At 51.4% G+C, this 18,937-nt stretch overlaps 1 protein-coding gene across 3 annotated transcripts in view; it reads right to left on the reverse strand.

Annotated features, from left to right (window-relative positions):
* Positions 1–18,937, reverse strand: part of OTOF (otoferlin) — a 126,010-nt gene that overhangs the window by 12,008 nt on the left and 95,065 nt on the right. For 2 of the 3 annotated variants that reach the window (XM_068183092.1, XM_068183089.1), the window contains 11 exons: positions 15,340–15,470; positions 14,604–14,633; positions 13,619–13,771; positions 12,137–12,203; positions 9,917–10,041; positions 8,966–9,100; positions 8,713–8,850; positions 5,528–5,655; positions 4,880–5,050; positions 4,136–4,296; positions 71–213 (listed from right to left, as the gene is read on the reverse strand). In XM_068183092.1, the coding sequence (XP_068039193.1) occupies positions 71–213; positions 4,136–4,296; positions 4,880–5,050; positions 5,528–5,655; positions 8,713–8,850; positions 8,966–9,100; positions 9,917–10,041; positions 12,137–12,203; positions 13,619–13,771; positions 14,604–14,633; positions 15,340–15,470 (1,382 nt within the window). The remainder of the gene's footprint in view (positions 1–70; positions 214–4,135; positions 4,297–4,879; positions 5,051–5,527; positions 5,656–8,712; positions 8,851–8,965; positions 9,101–9,916; positions 10,042–12,136; positions 12,204–13,618; positions 13,772–14,603; positions 14,634–15,339; positions 15,471–18,937) is intronic. The other variant, XM_068183090.1, reaches the window with a different exon arrangement.

The raw sequence follows: 18,937 nt of genomic DNA on the forward strand, positions 1-18,937 counted from the left end.
CCCACTCCGAGGTGGGTTGGGGCTGCGCTGACCCCCATGAGCTGCCCCCATTCCCGTTGGAATGTGAGACCTGCTCGATGCCCGGCTTGTCAGGGTTGAGCAGCGGCCGCGTCTCCACGTGCTCGGGGACAAGGCGGCAGCCGGCCCGCGGGATGTCCTCCCAGTGCCGCAGTGCCGCCAGCGCCAGGTGCTCGTCCGTTGGTTTCTTCTGGCCTGGAGGACAAAGGAGAGCTTGGACAGCTGGGACAGGGACACAGGGACTGCAAAGCACCCAGGGCCTCCACCTGTGCTCCAAGGTTCAGAACTCCCTCATCCTCTCCATCCCTTGGGACAAAGTGTTCCCAAGGGTTGCAGAGCTGTCCCAAGGTGCAGAACTGCCTCATCCTCTCCATCCCTTGGGACAAAGTGTTCCCAAGGGTTGCAGAATTGTCCTGAGGTGCAGAACTGTCTCATCCTCTCCATCCCTTGGGAACACTTTGTCCTAAGGGTTGCAGAACTGCCTCATCCCTTCCATATCTTGGGACAAAGTGTTCCCAAGGGTTGCAGAGCTATCCTGAGGTGCAGAACTGCCTCATCTTCTCCATCCCTTGGGACAAAGTGTTTCCAAGGGTTGCAGAATTGTCCTGAGGTGCAGAACTGCCTCATCCTCTCCATCCCTTGGGACAAAGCATTCCCAAGAGTTGCAGAGCTGTTCCAATGTGCAGAACTGCCTCATCCTCTCCATCCCTTGGGACAAAGTGTTCCCAAGGGTTGCAGAATTGTCCTGAGGTGCAGAACTGTCTCATCCTCTCCATCCCTTGGGAACACTTTGTACTAAAGGTTGCAGAACTGTCTCATCCTCTCCATCCCTTGGGACAAAGTGTTCCCAAGGGTTGCAGAACTGTCCTGAGGTGCAGAACTGTCTCATCCTCTCCATCCCTTGGGACAAAGTGTTCCCAAGGGTTGCAGAACTGTCCTGAGGTGCAGAACTGTCTCATCCTCTCCATCCCTTGGGACAAAGTGTTCCCAAGGGTTGCAGAACTGTCCTGAGGTGCAGAACTGTCTCATCCTCTCCATCCCTTGGGACAAAGTGTTCCCAAGGGTTGCAGAACTGTCCTGAGGTGCAGAACTGTCTCATCCTCTCCATCCCTTGGGAACACTTTGTCCTAAGGGTTGCAGAACTGCCTCATCCCTTCCATATCTTGGGACAAAGTGTTCCCAAGGGTTGCAGAGCTATCCTGAGGTGCAGAACTGCCTCATCTTCTCCATCCCTTGGGACAAAGTGTTTCCAAGGGTTGCAGAATTGTCCTGAGGTGCAGAACTGCCTCATCCTCTCCATCCCTTGGGACAAAGCATTCCCAAGAGTTGCAGAGCTGTTCCAATGTGCAGAACTGCCTCATCCTCTCCATCCCTTGGGACAAAGTGTTCCCAAGGGTTGCAGAATTGTCCTGAGGTGCAGAATTGTCTCATCCTCTCCATCCCTTGGGAACACTTTGTACTAAAGGTTGCAGAACTGTCTCATCCTCTCCATCCCTTGGGACAAAGTGTTCCCAAGGGTTGCAGAACTGTCCTGAGGTGCAGAACTGTCTCATCCTCTCCATCCCTTGGGACAAAGTGTTCCCAAGGGTTGCAGAACTGTCCTGAGGTGCAGAACTGTCTCATCCTCTCCATCCCTTGGGACAAAGTGTTCCCAAGGGTTGCAGAACTGTCCTGAGGTGCAGAACTGTCTCATCCTCTCCATCCCTTGGGACAAAGTGTTCCCAAGGGTTGCAGAACTGTCCTGAGGTGCAGAACTGTCTCATCCTCTCCATCCCTTGGGACAAAGTGTTCCCAAGGGTTGCAGAACTGTCCTGAGGTGCAGAACTGTCTCATCCTCTCCATCCCTTGGGACAAAGTGTTCCCAAGGGTTGCAGAACTGTCCTGAGGTGCAGAACTGTCTCATCCTCTCCATCCCTTGGGACAAAGTGTTCCCAAGGGTTGCAGAACTGTCCTGAGGTGCAGAACTGTCTCATCCTCTCCATCCCTTGGGACAAAGTGTTCCCAAGGGTTGCAGAACTGTCCTGAGGTGCAGAACTGTCTCATCCTCTCCATCCCTTGGGACAAAGTGTTCCCAAGGGTTGCAGAACTGTCCTGAGGTGCAGAACTGTCTCATCCTCTCCATCCCTTGGGACAAAGTGTTCCCAAGGGTTGCAGAACTGTCCTGAGGTGCAGAACTGTCTCATCCTCTCCATCCCTTGGGACAAAGTGTTCCCAAGGGTTGCAGAACTGTCCTGAGGTGCAGAACTGTCTCATCCTCTCCATCCCTTGGGACAAAGTGTTCCCAAGGGTTGCAGAACTGTCCTGAGGTGCAGAACTGTCCTAACATGCAGAACTACCTCATCCCTTCCATATCTTGGGACAAAGTGTTCCCAAGGGTTGCAGAACTGTCCTGAGGTGCAGAACTGTCTCATCCCTTCCATATCTTGGGACAAAGTGTTTCCAAGGGTTGCAGAACTGTCCTGAGGTGCAGAACTGTCTCATCCTCTCCATCCCTTGGGACAAAGTGTTCCCAAGAGTTGCAGAGCTATCCTGAGGTGCAGAACTGCCTCATCTTCTCCATCCCTTGGGACAAAGTGTTTCCAAGGGTTGCAGAATTGTCCTGAGGTGCAGAACTGCCTCATCCTCTCCATCCCTTGGGACAAAGCATTCCCAAGAGTTGCAGAGCTGTTCCAATGTGCAGAACTGCCTCATCCTCTCCATCCCTTGGGACAAAGTGTTCCCAAGGGTTGCAGAATTGTCCTGAGGTGCAGAACTGTCTCATCCTCTCCATCCCTTGGGAACACTTTGTACTAAGGGTTGCAGAACTGTCTCATCCTCTCCATCCCTTGGGACAAAGTGTTCCCAAGGGTTGCAGAACTGTCCTGAGGTGCAGAACTGTCTCATCCTCTCCATCCCTTGGGACAAAGTGTTCCCAAGGGTTGCAGAACTGTCCTGAGGTGCAGAACTGTCTCATCCTCTCCATCCCTTGGGACAAAGTGTTCCCAAGGGTTGCAGAACTGTCCTGAGGTGCAGAACTGTCTCATCCTCTCCATCCCTTGGGACAAAGTGTTCCCAAGGGTTGCAGAACTGTCCTGAGGTGCAGAACTGTCTCATCCTCTCCACCCCTTGGGACAAAGTGTTCCCAAGGGTTGCAGAACTGTCCTGAGGTGCAGAACTGTCTCATCCTCTCCATCCCTTGGGACAAAGTGTTCCCAAGGGTTGCAGAACTGTCCTGAGGTGCAGAACTGTCTCATCCTCTCCATCCCTTGGGACAAAGTGTTCCCAAGGGTTGCAGAACTGTCCTGAGGTGCAGAACTGCCTCATCCTCTCCATCCCTTGGGACAAAGTGTTTCCAAGGGTTGCAGAACTGCCCTGAGGTGCAGAACTGCCTCATCTTCTCCATCCCTTGGGACCAATTTGTCCCAAGGGTTGCAGAGCTGTCCTGAGGTGCAGAACTGCCTCATCCTCTCCATCCCTTGGGACAAAGCATTCCCAAGAGTTGCAGAACTATTCCAATGTGCAGAACTGCCTCATCCTCTCCATCCCTCGGGAAATCTTTGTCCCTCAGCCAGCACTTCCTTACTCCTCTTACGTCTCTCCAATCCCTGTCAAAGGTTCAGATCCCTGTTCAGTTTTCCCTGTCTGAACCAGTCCCATGTCTGCTGACCACATTTTCCTTCTTTTCTTCACCCCTCCACCCTCTTTCTTGGGCACACCTGAGTGTGTTGGGACACAATCTTCATCTCCCATTGTTTAGGAACGCATTCCCATAGAAAACCATCTCCTAAATGCTGGAAAAGCCGTGAGGTGTCTCCATGGCTCTTTGGACGTGCGCTGCTTGGAAGGCATTTCCAGAGGCAGCTTGGGGTGTCCATGGATGTCCTTGAGTGATTCCAAGAGGAATTACAGCAGGACTCTGTAACTGGTCCCATACTGGGATGGTGACTGCAGGGCTGAGTGATGGGCCCACCACACCTATCTGGGGGGGTTGGACTGGACGGCCTTCAAAGGTCCATTTCAAACCACTCCATGATTCAAACTTCTCTGAGATTCCAACCCTGGATGATGAGGAGACTCCCCCAGACCCCTGGTCTGCTCCAGAACCTCCATCCCATGGAATGATCCCACAGGGCCATACCATTTTCGTCCTCGATCTCCGTGGGGCCGGTGAAGACCCTGTTGGCAACTTTCACTCTTCCCCCTGGCCCGAAGTGCGGCCCATCCACTTTTCCCTCTTTGCACAGCTTGGAAAGGATTTGGGAGGGCTTCATGGGGTCACGCCAGGTGTTGTACCCGTGGCTGGGAACAGCAGGGCAAGATCAGCCAAAAAAGGTTGCGAGGACAAAGAAATTTTTTTCCCTTTGGCCAGAAAAAAAACCCCAGTGCACCATGAAGCACCCAGCATTCCCAGGGAAAGAATTGGAGGGATCAAAGATAAAACTTCAGAGCAGATTTGATCCCTCTGTGCCCTTTTCAAACGCCATTCAGCCCACTTTGGCTCAGACCTGGAATTCCCAGTGCATCCCACTTGATTCCTGATGCTTGGCATCGCCCCGTTTGCTCTGCTCCCATTTCAGCCCTGACCTCACCGCTCTTCCTAGTCCCACCAGTCCCTCCAGTCCCTCCCTCCTGCCCTGGGCTCCTGACGACCCATTCCACCTCCCACCTCTCCCTAATGCTGGTGAAAAAACCAGGGACAGCACAGACTCCTCCATTCATCCCTGCCCCTGGTGGGATTGGACGGCGTGATATTTTTCCCCAAACAAATCATTCCAGGATCAGCAGGCAGCGAAGGGGGGAGATTCCTGTGGGACCTCAGGGTGGGAGGTGACACAGAGGAGGGTCCAGGTGGGACGTGGGACAGGGAAGGCTTTTCCCGTACATGGAGTAGGTCTGGGACACGCCGCAGGTTGCCCGGTGCTTGCTGTAGAAGCGATTCTCCAGGTCGATCTTGGTCTCCCCGATGAGGTCGTCAGTGCCCACCAAGTCCCAGTCGTACACAGCCACGGTCAGCATGGACTCCATGGGGAAGGTGGCCTCGATGTCGAAGGATCTGGGATCGGGGGAAGCAGAGAAAAGCTGCTGTGGGGTCTGGTTGCCACTCAGGACAGACCCGTGGGGGAGTCGTGTGTGCTCCAGTCCGTGGATGGTGTTCAGTCTGCATCCATCACTGCAGGACGTCTGAGGTGGGGTTTAACACAACAACCAGCACTTGACAGGAGGGAAAATCCTTCACCTGGATGTCCCAACACCCCTAAAGCTGAGTTTGTGTCTTATTCTCACTGCAGTTTAGGTCTAATGATTCCTAAGAGGGTGTTTCACCTTGATCAGATAAATTTCAGGTTCATCTCTTAAACACGCAGCGCTACATTGACCACATGCTGGCAAAGGAGGACATTCTGGAAGGACATCCACCCTGTGGAATAAATCCCACCATTCCAGCTCAAGGAGCAGCCATGGGACACCTCAGCTGCAGGTCTGAGGGCTGGCAAGCTCAGGCTCACCTAGGCAGTTCCAGGCACAGACTTACTTCCCAAAAACTGGGTTTAGCTGCTTGGAGATGTAGTTCTCCTTGTCCTTGATGTCCGTCTTGCCCAGCTTGATGGCGATGTAGGGATCGGCCTTCCCGTTGATGTCAGCTGGGTGGAGGTCTGTGGCCTGGAGGAAACAGATGGGATGGGTCAGCGTCAGAGTCCAGGACATCCCTCTGGCTGCCCTGGCTGTCTCGAGACCCTGGCATGAAGTCAAAAATACCTGTGGCTTCCATTTTAGCCTGTGGAAAAAACTGCCAGCTTTGTGTGAGGAATTACAAGTCACAAGGGTTTGAGTAGTGTGGTAGTTGAATTAACACAGGGTGAAAAAGTGGAATTTTGGGGCTTTTTTAGAATGAGGTTCAGGGGACAAGAGGGAGGGATTTGGGCGTGTCCTGACCTTCTTCTCCTTCTTCCTGCCTTCCATGCCTTGCTGTGATGGTGACACTTTTCTGTTGGTTTAAGGTAGAGACACACTGTCCAACACAGATGATGGATATTGGCACAATATTGTAACTATAGTAGGTGTAATTTCTAGTATAAAATGCAAACACCGCCCGAGGCGGCACACAGAATGCCACGGCCGACCTGCTAGAGAGACCTCGGCAGGTCAGAGAAAGAATGTTGTAGATAAGGAAAAATAAACAACCTTGAGAAGCCGACCCTACGTATTCCTACTCCTTCTTTGGCTGCTCAAGCTGGGAAAACAAGGGCTTTTACAATCTTGGGGTCATCCCGACACCCAGGCCCCTAGAGGTCAGAGCTGTCCACAGGGATGGGCCGGTTCTCTATCCCTGAGAACACCTGGCTACGTCAGTCCCTAAAACTGGATGTCTTGGATTAAAATGGGGATGAAACAGGGTGCCTTGGATTAAACTGGGGATATTCCTGCCTTGTGTAAATCCCTGTCTGTGGTAACCCAGGGCACAGGGAATATTTCTCTGTCTGCTCTCAGGGGTCCTGACCCCCAGAGAAGCACTGACTTTGACCCTCATTTGTGGAGAAAGCTTCCAAGTCTTCAAGATAGACTAGAGTCCACAAAAGTGTGAAATAGTTTATAGACAGTAGTATAGCGTGTCACTTGGGTGAGAAATTTAGGTTTTGGGATTTTTAGTATGTTGCAGATGGGAACAAGATGGAGATTTTAGGGCGGAGGAAGGTTGTTCATCTTCTTCCTCCTTCTTCTTCATGGGTTTGGGTGATGTCTTGCAATTGGGCAGAAAAGTCCGCATTGTGGGCTTTGAGGGATGAGTTATTGGGTTAAAAGGGAAAATAATCTAGGTGTCATTTCTTAATTGGATAGTTTAGTCTTAAGAGACCCTGTAACTTAACCTGATTGTTGGCCATTTTTGCGGTGCTTTTCCAGCGCGCAGATTCTGGTATAGATGGCGTGCAAAACTTTAGATAAGATAACAATAAACAAGAAGCTGAAGACCGAAAAAGTCCCGCGCGTCTCCTTTTCCTGACACAGAACCGCTCCAGGAGGGTTTGCTCCAACAGGGGAACCCCCAGGGAGAGGCCCAATGTGGGGCCAAGAAACCGATACCCATCCTAGTTTAGGGAGAGTTTGGAACTGGCTTTGTCCTGAGATGTCACCACAGTGGCCTTTGGATCTCAGCAGAGGCAAGAAAGACTCTAAGGAAACACCACCAGCAAGAACCTGGCCAAGATACTGAGAAATCCATCCCCTTCCCCTCGTGTCCTCTCCATGCTGGATTCTCCCCAGAGAGGGGGTGAGGACCCCCAAACTCTCCAGTCCCGCCTCCAAGCATGGCACAGCAGCAGATGAGAACACATCCACCCAGTCCTGGCTGGTTTTGGGGTTGGCCAAGCTGGTGTCTGCTATTCCAGCCTGGTGAGGGATGGAAGACTCCATATCCCAGTGGGAAGTAGCTCTGGATGGAGAGCCAGGCTGGTGGGAAACGGAGCCAGAAGTGGCTCCCGTTTGTAACACAGTGGGACAAGGTGGTGGCAAAGGGCAGCCCAGGTACTTCCAGCAGGATGGACATCCCTCCCGAGTGCCTGGCTGCAGAATCCCACGCTTGGGCACAGGGGGATGACCAGTTCAGGGGTCAGGAATGACTTTTCCCAGAGCACATTCCACATTTAGAGGAAAGACATGCATTGGCTGGATCATGTCAATGATCACGGAATGCGTGTTTAAGGAGGTGCCGGGCCCTTCAGAAAGATCTCCTCAATCCTGCCAGATCCCATTCCACCCTTTTTCTCCCATTGTCTCCCATCCCAAATCATCACCTTGGTGGTGATGTGACTATGGAATGAACCAAGACCTCACAGTACAGGCTGATCCAAACTATCCATGGGAATTGGTCACCAGGACACGCCGGTCCATCCCACCTCCTAGAGAAAGGTCTCTGGATCCGGCAGGAGCTTGGATCTGTCCTGTTCCCAGTGTTGGGAGCACACAGCCCTGGAGACACCGTTTGGGGTCTGGACATCCTGGGATATCCCTGAACAGTTTGGGATAGTGGGAAGTGTCCCTGCCCACAGCAGGGGGTGGAGCGGGATGGACTTTAAGGTCTCTTCCCACCCAAACCATTCCATAACCAAGGAGCTGCTTCGGTCCTCAAGAGGCATCCTGGGTCCTGATGCACTGGTGATGGCTCAGGTTTCAGCTTTTGTATTTTTCACATTCTGAGCTGCTTTGGTGTGTGGGTCTGTGCTTCACATTATGGGATGGTGAGCTCTCCGCACAGAGCAGGGAGACAAAACAATTCCTGCTCCAGCTGGGCACCAAGGACAAAGGATCCAAACCTCAGCCCCAAGAGCACAAACAACGTGGGCTGGAGAGAGAAAAACAAGGATGGGGCTTCATAACCTAAATCTGTAATTGTACAATGAACTCCAATGTGCCAATGGAGCAGAGCTGATCACAGTGAGAGCCCCCGGGAGCGCTCGTGCATTTTGGGACCATTTTAGTTCATTTTGAGTGCAGCCCTGGCTGGGCTCTGGTGCTGCCCAAGGTGGATCCATGGAAGAGATCCTTTTAATGAATCCCTGATTTATCCTTTAGCTCTGTCCAGCCTCTGTTCCAGGGCAGCCTTCCCAAGGCATCAGTGCTGGAGCACAGGAGCTGAATCCCACCATCGCTACAGCACCAGGACCAGCTCCGGGTAGAAGGGAGGGACAGATCCTGCCTGCCACACCCCAAATTCCCACTCACCCGCACAATGTAGACTCGGACCAGCACGTTGATGGGGTCGTTGCTGGGGATCCCCTGGAACATCCCGAAGGTGGGATCATATCCTGCCTCCTTGCTGATGTCATCAGGGAGCGGCACTTTGTAGACACACATGGAGCCCTGGTGCGAGGGAGGGCATGGCCCGACTGAGTCCTGCTGCCCAGGGCCTCTGGGGAGGCAAATCCATCCCAAAACACCCTCCCCGAAATCCCAGCCGGCATTCCTAACCACTCACTTTGAACCTCCCCACTATCCGCTCCTCCTCCGTGGCGTTGTCGTCATTGTCCCCAATCTTCCCCCGGAGCAGGTTGAAGGTGTGCAGCCAATCCTCAAAGTTGTCAAACTCTGTTTCCAGCTCTTTGTTGAAGACCTGGGATGAAAAAAAAGTTAAAAGGAGGGAATTTGGGATGAAAAGAAAGTGAGCAAAAGGTGTGGTGAATACTCAATCAGCTCAGAAGGAACGAGGGACAGGACAAGAGGAAATGGCCTCAAGCTGTGCCAGGAAGGTTCAGATTGGATATCAGGAATATTTTCCTTGTGGAAAGGGTGGTCAGGCCTTGGCAGGGGCTGCCCAGCGAGGTTTGGAGTGCCCATCCCTGGAGGTGTCCAGGGAAGGCCTGGGTGTGGCACTGAGTGCCCTGGGCTGGGGACAAGGTGGGGATTGGGCACAGCTGGGACTGGATGGGCTGGGAGGGATTTTCCAACCTCAGGGATCCGGGGATTCTGTGAACGTGGACACCTCAGCTCCCAGTGGTTAATTTTTCTAGGAAGGAGAAAGATCTCCAGCATTACTGGGTTGGAAAAAGGGAATCTTGGAGCAATGGGTGGGGCCATTGTTCCCCCTCTGTGCAAGATCCAGGTCTAAACCCCATCTGAACCCCGCAACCACAGGTGACATGAATCCTGAGAAATCCTTGTGATGACTGAACCAGAGCCCACCCCTGTCCTGAATCTTGGCTGTGCCAGCCATATTCAGGCAGGAAAACTCTCCCTTGGAGCTGGGACACCTCCAAACTGCCCCAGGGATGAGCCTATCCCAGAACAACCCCTTTTCTTGTGACCTCGGACTCCTTCCAGCTATGAAGAGAGGCTGGAAAGCCTCATCCCAAGATAAATCCCTAGGAGAGATGTCCCAAGGCACATCATCCCCACAATTAGGTACTTCCTGGGAAGCACCCCCCAGTACCTTGAGTTCATCGATCTTCTGCTTGTTCTTCTTCTCGGGGAGCTCAGGGACAGGCTGCTGCTTCTTTTTCTTGTCATCTTTGGGTACCTTGGACTTGTCCTTGTTCTTCAGCTGGGCCTTGGAGCCTTTCATGGGAGAGTCACCAAGTATGGCATCACTCCGAGTCCAAGGGGAAGTGGTGCAGAGGGAGGACATGGAAAGGAGGGAGGGAGGAGGGAGGGAATGGAAATGCGTGTGAGGAGAGGTGGGGAAGATCTGGCAGGGCTTGGACAAGGTCCTTCAAAAAGAGGAGCACGAAATCTGCCAGCTGCCACTGCCTGCAAGTCCCATCCCATCCCATCCCAGCCCAGCCCAGCCCAGCCCTGTCCTGTCTTTCCTTGGCTCTGGATCACAGCGTCTCCAGCAGCCCAGAGATCTCTGTGCAGGGAATTCCAGGGCTGATCTGAGTAGGAATCACTTGCAGGACTACAAAACATGGGCAGAGCCCTCTGACAGCAGTGAGAAAACCTGCTCCTGCCCACAGCAGGAATGGTGTGGCCAGCAGGAGCAGGGAGGTCACTCTGCCCCTGTCCTGGGCACTGTGAGGTCACACCTCCAGGGCTGTGTCCAGCTCTGGCCCCTCAGTTTGGGAAGGACGTTGGGACGCTCGAGCGCGTCCAGAGGAGGCAACGAGGCTGGAGAGGGGCTGGGAACACAAACCCTGTGAGGGACGGCTGAGGGAGCTGGGGGTGCTCAGCCTGGAGAAGAGGAGACTCAGGGGTGACCTCATCACTCTCCACAGCTCCTGAAAGGTGGCTGTGGACAGGTGGGGCTGGGCTCCTTCTCCAGGAACTGACAGAGCCAGAGGACACAGCCTTAAACTGCACCAAGGGGAATTGAGGCTGGATATCAGGAAAAAGTGTTTTACAGAAAGGGTGATAAAATATGGGAATCATCTGCCCAGGGAAGTGGTGGAGTCACCACCCCTGGGTGTGTTTAACAAAGCCTGGGTGTGGCACTGGGTGCCAGGGCTGAGTTGAGGTGTTGGGGCTGGGTTGGACTCGATGGTCTTGGAGGTCTCTTCCAACCTGGGGATTCTGTGAATTCTGTGAATTTTCTTCCTCCTGCCAGAGACTTCTCCTGCTTTATGGAGCCTGGGGAGTGGAACCCCAGCCTGGGAATACAGAGGGGACAGTGCTTGATTCCGCTGCCCTCAGATTGTCCGGGACCAGCTGCAACCACAGGTCACCAGAGTCTCGTTTTGAGCAACCACCAGACACGGAGAGCTGGGAAGAGGCTGCTGGAAAAGGTGGATTCAAAGGAAACTCCTCCCCACCTCTGCAGACCCTGTCCCTTGGTACCTCTGCCATCTTCCATGAGGGCTGAACACTATCCAGTGATGGGGACAGACAGATGGAAAAACATGGATGAGGAAAGGGGGAAGGAGTGGGAGAGCCAAGGGAAATGGATCATTCTAAAGAGAAAGAAGGAAAACCCCGGAGGACACCAGTGCAAGCCCAGAAGATCCTGCTCAGAGCTGTCTCCAAGCTCAGCAAGACAAGACCTCATTTTTCCCGGGATACAAAGATTGATCCTCCAAAATAAACCAGGCTCAGAATTTTACTCAGCTGAAGAGTTGTGCATCACCTGGGCACAACAACAACTCGCTGTCGTGGGGACATGGAGCATATGGAGAGCAAGGGTGGAATTCCTCAGGGATACCCTTCCCAGCCCTGCTGGTGGCATGGCCAGATGGACAAAGTAACCCTTGACCAACCACTCCCAGGATTCTTGGCTGGCATCATTTTTTGGGACAAAATTAGTCTCCCCCCAAATTTAGGCAAGGTCAGAAGCCCACCTGACCTACAGACCCGACTTCCTGCAGAGAAAAACACATTTAGGGCATCATTCATCTCATAATTTTAAAAAATTATAATGAGTGAAAGATAATACATAATATATAAAATTATATAAATTGATAAGTTAGGTGAGAGAACTTGCCCCAAATTGTGTATTTGTCTTCACTGCCTGCATTAGGACAGCAGACAAAGAGTTCAACGTGGAGGGAAAAACCCTGCAAAAACCCACAAAAAGCGACCCTTTTTGGGAAAACACGACTCGCTGGGAGTGTCTGGTTTGGCTGGAGGGCCGCGGCAGATTCCCAAAGGGATGCCCAAGCACCAAAAGGAATCCTGGTCCCACCTTTCCCTGCCGTGTTCCCTCTCTCACTCCCAGCCTTACCCTCTCCAATCTCCATCTCCTCCTTCTCCTCTGCTTCTGCCGCGGCCGCTTCCTGCTGCCGGAGTTGCTGCGGGAGAAAGGAAGCCACTGGATGTTAGGAACAATCTTTTCCTGGAAAAGCTGCCCAGGGCAGTGGTGGAGTTCCCATCCCTAGGGGGATTTGAAGCCACTTGGGGACATGGTCAGTGGTGGCCTTGGCGGTGCCGGGGAATGATTGGACTCGATGGTCTCCAAGGGCTTTTCCAGCCTGAACAATTTTGGGATTCCATAATTGCTGGAACCCAGGGCACAGGGAATATTTCTCTGCCTGTCCTGAGAGGTTCTGATCCCCAGGAGAACACTGCTTTTAACCTTCATCCATGGAGAAAGCTTCCAAGACTTTGGGATGAATTGGAATCTACGAGTGTGTGAAATAGATAATAGTATAGTTTATCACAGGGTGAAAAACCTGGAGTTTTGGGTTTTTAGTATGGAGGTGGATAGGAGACAAGATGGAGGATTTTGGGCGTTGTCTGATCTCCTTCTTGTTCTTCATCTGCTCCATTTTCTGCAGTGTTGGCGGCACAGAGTGATTGGTTAGGAAGAACCGCAGTGCAGATGTTGCATGAACAGAAAAATAATTAGTTATTGGTAGAAAGGTAGGAATAAAATACGTTCTAAGAGTTAATTGGACAAAATAGCTGTAAAAGACCTTGAACCCATGTGTCTTGTGACTTTTGGTGCCTTTCTCTTTGCACGCCACGTCTGAGATGTAGACAGCGTGCTGAACTTTTGATAAGAGAAAAATAAAAAACAACCTGAAGACAGAAAAAACCAAAAGTCCCTTTCGTCTCTCAATACTGGCACAGAACTTTTTAGGGGTCTCCCTGATAGTAAAAGGGTTTTAAAATCACGGGGATTTGGGGAGTTAGAAGGAAAGTTAGGCTTAGTAGGCTCTGGGAAAATAGCCTGGGAAAGCACAGGCCTTGTACTTGCTAGAACTGCACCTGTGTGACCAGTATATGATAAATTATATAATTGTTAAATACGATGATTGTTTAGTAATTAAATATAATTACTGTTTAACCGTAAGAATGATCATAAGAAACTGTGGTCAGGGGATTGAGAAAGATCACGAGAGATTCATGCTTGAATAAGATCAATGTATACAATAGAACAATGTAATTTTAATAATCAATATGTAAGTTATACAACGATAGAATATAAAATGCGTTCAGCTCAAAAGCCACGTCAGAGTCAGATTTGGGTCTGCACCCCTGATTCCCAGAGCTCTTCAATAAAGCACCTGCAGAACATCATATTCTGCGATTATGTGTGTTCCTGAACGCTAACATCCCCATCAGGGGGATCCTCGGAGGGGCGGGGGGTTCCACACACGATGAAGCACAGCCCCAAGGCTTTGGAAGGAGCTGGAATTAGAGGAGACCTCTCAGGAAGGGAACCGTCTCCCCTGGATACCCCTCAGTGCTGCTCCTCACCCACCTCCTTCATCGTCTCAATGGAAGCGAAGTACTTGGACCACCAGTCCAACATGCTCTCGTCCGGCTCCTCCTCCTCCACTTCCTCCCCACCTCCTCCTCCTCCTCCTCCTCCTCCTTTCTTCTTCTTCTTCTTTTTCTCCTTCTCTTCCTCGGTCTGAAGGGAGAAGGGAAGCACAGACAGGGAAAGGGAGGGATCGGGGGAAAGGGAATTGTTTCTGGAAGTACAAAGGTGAAGCACCTGAGGAGGGTGGACCCCCAGGCTTGGGGGCCTCGTGAGCTTTCTCCCTTTTGCAGCCACAGACACTGAGGCACAGAACACCCAAGGATGACCAAGGTTTTGGAGAAAGGGCAAGAATCACGGAATGCTTTGGGTGGGAAGGGACCTTAAAGCTCATCCAATTCCAATCCTGACACCTTCCACCATTCCAGGTTGTTCCAAGCCACATCTGACCTGGCCTTGGACACTTCCAGAGATGGGGCAGTCCCAACAACACCTCCCGATTTCCATCTTCCTATTTATCCGTGCATTTCCCGGGCTACATCTCCGGAATCTTCCATGGCAAGAGTCAAACCGTGCCCAGCAAAGCACCTTGGGAGCCCCTTGGTGGAGCAAGGGAACCTTTCCCAGATGGTACCTGGTTGTGGTGGGAACACCCAAATCCCTCCCACAGGGCACTGCCTGTCCTGGGACAGCTGGGATGAGAAGTCCTGGGACAGCTGAGATAAGAAGTCCTGGGACAGCTGGGATGAGAAGTCCTGGGACAGTTGGGATCAGAAATCCTGGCCCAAAACAGCTCCCCAAGCTGCAGGAACAAGGCCACTGCCACATCCCTTGAGGGGACAGCGCTGCTGTCATGGGACAGAGGGGTGATGTCCCTGCCTGGCTTGGGCTGGGGAGGGTGCCTGGTCCATCAGAAGTGTCATGGAAGGGCTGGAGAGGGAGCAGAGAGTTGGGAGCAGGGATGCAGAGAAGATCCATCACTTACCACATCCACCTTCACCACTGCATCGGAATTCTGCCGCCCCAGGATGGAAGGGAACGGGGAGAGGAGAGCAGGTTAAGGGCACGCCCTCAGCTGAGTGCCAATCATCAGTCCCAGGATGGTTTGGGTGGGAAGGGACCTTAAAGCTCATCTCATCCCACCCCCTGCCATGGGCAGGGACACCTTCCACTGTCCCAGGCTGCTCCAAGCCTCATCCACCCCGGTTTTGGACACTTTGAGGGATCCAGGGGCAGACACAGCTGCTCTGGGAATTCCATCCCAGCCCTTCCCCGCCCTGCCAGGGAACAATTCCCAATTCGCAATTCCCATCCAGCCCTGCCCTCTGGCACTGGGAGCCATTCCCTGGGTGCTGTCCCTCCAGGCCTTGTCCCCAGTCCCTCTGCAGCTCTCCTGGAGCCCCTCCAGGCCCTGCCAGGGGCTCTGAGCTCTCCCTGGATCCTTCTCCTCTCCAGGTGAGCAGCCCCAGCTCTCCCAGCCTGGCTCCAGAGCAGAGGGGCTCCAGCCCTTGGAGCTTCTTGGCAGGAATCTGTTATTTTGGAGGAAGCTCAGGAGCAGAAGGGTGGGAGAAGGAGCTGAAATTCCCGTTCTGGACACAAAAACGGGCACAGGCGCATTCAGTGTGACACCCCTGGGACACGCTGCCTACCCAATTCAGGCTGAAATCCCTCAGAAATCGGCAATTCCATGAGGAAAGAGGTGCTGCCACACAGATACTCACAGCTTCCAGCTTCACCATCGTGTCCATCTTCTTGATGGGGACCTCGGGTTCCATGTTGACCACGATCTCCCCTGTGGGGTGAGAGCGATGGGCCCTGCTGGTCATGGCCAGGTAGCCGTTGATGTTTTTGGCTGGACAGAGGACAGAAAAGGAGAAAGAACAAGGGAGAGAGACAGTAGAGAGGAGAAACTGACAGTTCAGGTGAGATTCCACAGGATTCAGGCCGGGAACTGAGAGTTCAGGTGAGATCCTACAGGATTCAGGCCAGAAACTGAGAGCCCAGGTGAGATCCTACAGGATTCAGGCCGGGAACTGAGAGTTCAAGTGAGACCCTACAGGATTCAGGCTGGGAACTGAGATTTCAGGTGAGATCCTACAGGATTCAGGCTGGGAACTGAGATTTCAAGTGGGATCCTACAGGATTCAGGCTGGGAACTGAGATTTCAGGTGAGATCCTACAGGATTCAGGCTGGGAACTGAGATTTCAAGTGGGATCCTACAGGAATCAGGACAGAAACTGAGAGTTCAGGTGAGACCCTACAGGATTCAGGCTGGGAACTGAGATTTCAAGTGGGATCCTACAGGATTCAGGCTGGGAACTGAGATTTCAGGTGAGATCCTACAGGAATCAGGCCAGAAACTGAGATTTCAAGTGGGATCCTACAGGAATCAGGACAGAAACTGAGAGTTCAGGTGAGATCCTACAGGATTCAGGCTGGGAACTGAGATTTCAAGTGGGATCCTACAGGAATCAGGAAAGAAACTGAGAGTTCAGGTGAGACCCTACAGGATTCAGGCTGGGAACTGAGATTTCAGGTGAGATCCTACAGGATTCAGGCTGGGAACTGAGATTTCAAGTGGGATCCTACAGGATTCGGGCCGGGAACTGAGATTTCAGGTGAGATCCTACAGGATTCAGGCCGGGAACTGAGAGTTCAGGTGAGATCCTACAGGATTCAGGCTGGGAACTGAGATTTCAGGTGAGATCCTACAGGATTCAGGCCAGAAACTGAGATTTCAAGTGGGATCCTACAGGAATCAGGACAGAAACTGAGAGTTCAGGTGAGACCCTACAGGATTCAGGCTGGGAACTGAGATTTCAGGTGAGATCCTACAGGATTCAGGCTGGGAACTGAGATTTCAAGTGGGATCCTACAGGATTCGGGCCAGAAACTGAGAGTTCATGTGAGACCCTACAGGATTCAGGCTGGGAACTGAGATTTCAGGTGAGATCCTACAGGATTCAGGCTGGGAACTGAGATTTCAGGTGAGATCCTACAGGATTCAGGCCGGGAACTGAGATTTCAAGTGGGATCCTACAGGATTCGGGCCAGAAACTGAGAGTTCAGGTGAGATCCTACAGGATTCAAGCTGGAAACTGAACATCTGGTATTTATAGAATTCCAAAGGTGACCGTGGATTGGAGGATGGGATTTCCACCTCTCCAACCACACTGGTCAAACCAACAGTCCATCAATTCCCTCCTCCCACAAAGAAGAATGCAAAACATCCATTATTTACATGAACAGCTTGTGAGAACTCCAGTAGAAATATGCAAGCATTAGAGGAAGTCTAATGAAGTTTTGTGAGAACTTTAAAACTTTCAAAAGAACTATAAAAGAAAACACTTTTAAAAAATCAGGGCAACAATTCCCAAAACTCCCAAGCCCTCGACTGCTGGGACGGGTGGGAAGTGGGTCTGGGATGGGTTTTGCTGTGGGTGCTGGTGGATTGGGGTGGTTGGGGTTGAGAGGGGCCTGGACCTCTGCTCTTTGCAGCCACCACGGGGGCTGAGTGTGGCCAAATCCTGTCCCAGTCCTGAGGAACATCTGGGGACTGAAGTCCTGAAGCTGCAGAGAGGTTGGAGGTGAACCTTGTTGGAGCTTAGGGCACAGGGAATTCTTTTTTTTTGTTTTGAGAAGTTTTGACTTTTAGGAGAAAACTTTAAATCTTTGTTAATGTTTATGTTTTTAATCTTTGTTTATGGAGAACGTTTCCAAGACTTTGGGATGAATTGGAATCTATGAGTGTGGAAAATAGATAGTAGGGATTTATAGGTGTGCAAAATAGTTTATTCTAGGGTGAAAAACTTAGAGTTTTGGGTTTTTAGTATGGAGGTGGGTAGGAGATAAGATGAAGGATTTTGGGTGTTGTTTGATCTCTTTTTAGTTTTTAATTTATTCTATTTTTATAGTGTTGGGAGTATAAAGTGATTGGTTAGAAATAATCACAATGTAGATGTTGTGTAGATAAGCAAATAATTAGTTATTAGTAGAAAGGTAGAAATAAAGTACATTTTAAGAATTAATTAAATAAAATAGTTTTAAAATACTTTAAATTTGTGCGTTTTGTAACTTTTAGTGTTTTTTTTTTTTAATATGCTAAGCCTAAGATGTAAATAGTGCATAGAACTTTTAATAAGAGGAAAAATAAACAATAATTTGAAGATCAAAAAAAACTAAGTCCTATTTGTTTTTCATTTTGACTACAAAATTTTTTAGGGGTCTCCTCACACCCCTTGGAACCACCAAAGTGCTGAAGTTGGGGTTTGTCTTGGAGTTCTGGACACAAATCCAGATGTTCTGTGGTTCAGCAAACCATCTCATGGTCTCAGAGCCCATCCCATCTCCCTCTTCTCCCCGCGGATCACAGAATTCCCAGGATCACTGGGTTGGAAGAGACCTCCAAGACCATCGAGTCCAACCCAGCCCCAGCACCTCAACTCAGCCCTGGCACCCAGTGCCACACCCAGGCTTTGTTAAACACACCCAGGGGTGGTGACTCCACCACCTCCCTGGTCCCTGGGAATCCCCAAAATTCCCAGAATTCCCAGGATCATTGGGTTGGAAGAGACCTCCAAGACCATCGAGTCCAACCCAGCCCCAACACCTCAACTCAACACTGGCACCCAGTGCCACACCCAGGCTTTGTTAAACACACCCAGGGGTGGTGACTCCACCACCTCCCCGGGCAGCCACTCCAGAACTTTACCACCTTTCTGTAAAGAACTTTTCCCTGATATCCAGCCTCAATTCCCCTTGGTGCAGCTCGAGGCTGTGTCCTCTGGCTCTGTCAGTTCATGGAGAAGGAGCCCAAGCCCACCTGGCCACAGCCACCTTTCAGGAGCTGTGGAGAGCGATGAGGTCACCCCTGAGTCTCCTCTTCTCCAGGCTGAGCACCCCCAGTTCCCTCAGTGGTTCCTCACAGGTGAGACAGAGTGAAAATTGAACAGGGTAGAAATCCATCTGTATTTAGGTGAAATGTGCCACTTTGAGCTTGCTGACATAAGTAAAATGTGCTGTTTAGTCTGGTAACTGCAGCACTAGCAAAACTGCCCCAGCTCAGGAGGAAGAATGCGAATTTCCAAGCTGAAGAGATAAGAGATAAGACTCCTCAAACCTTGAAGCAGACAGGGCAGAGTGACCCAGGAGTTCTCTCTGTACTTTCTGACATAAAACCGGGTACAAGTGTAACGAGCTGTAAGTGTAGCTGAAATCAGCAGAATGAATATACATGAACCTGTTGTGAAATTCTATGAATATGTAAATTGGCTAGAGTAATAAAAAAGGATCGGGAGTTTTCAGGGGCGCGCATGTCC

Source organism: Anomalospiza imberbis, chromosome 3 (genome assembly GCF_031753505.1).
Source record: "Anomalospiza imberbis isolate Cuckoo-Finch-1a 21T00152 chromosome 3, ASM3175350v1, whole genome shotgun sequence".
Lineage (NCBI taxonomy): Eukaryota > Metazoa > Chordata > Aves > Passeriformes > Viduidae > Anomalospiza > Anomalospiza imberbis.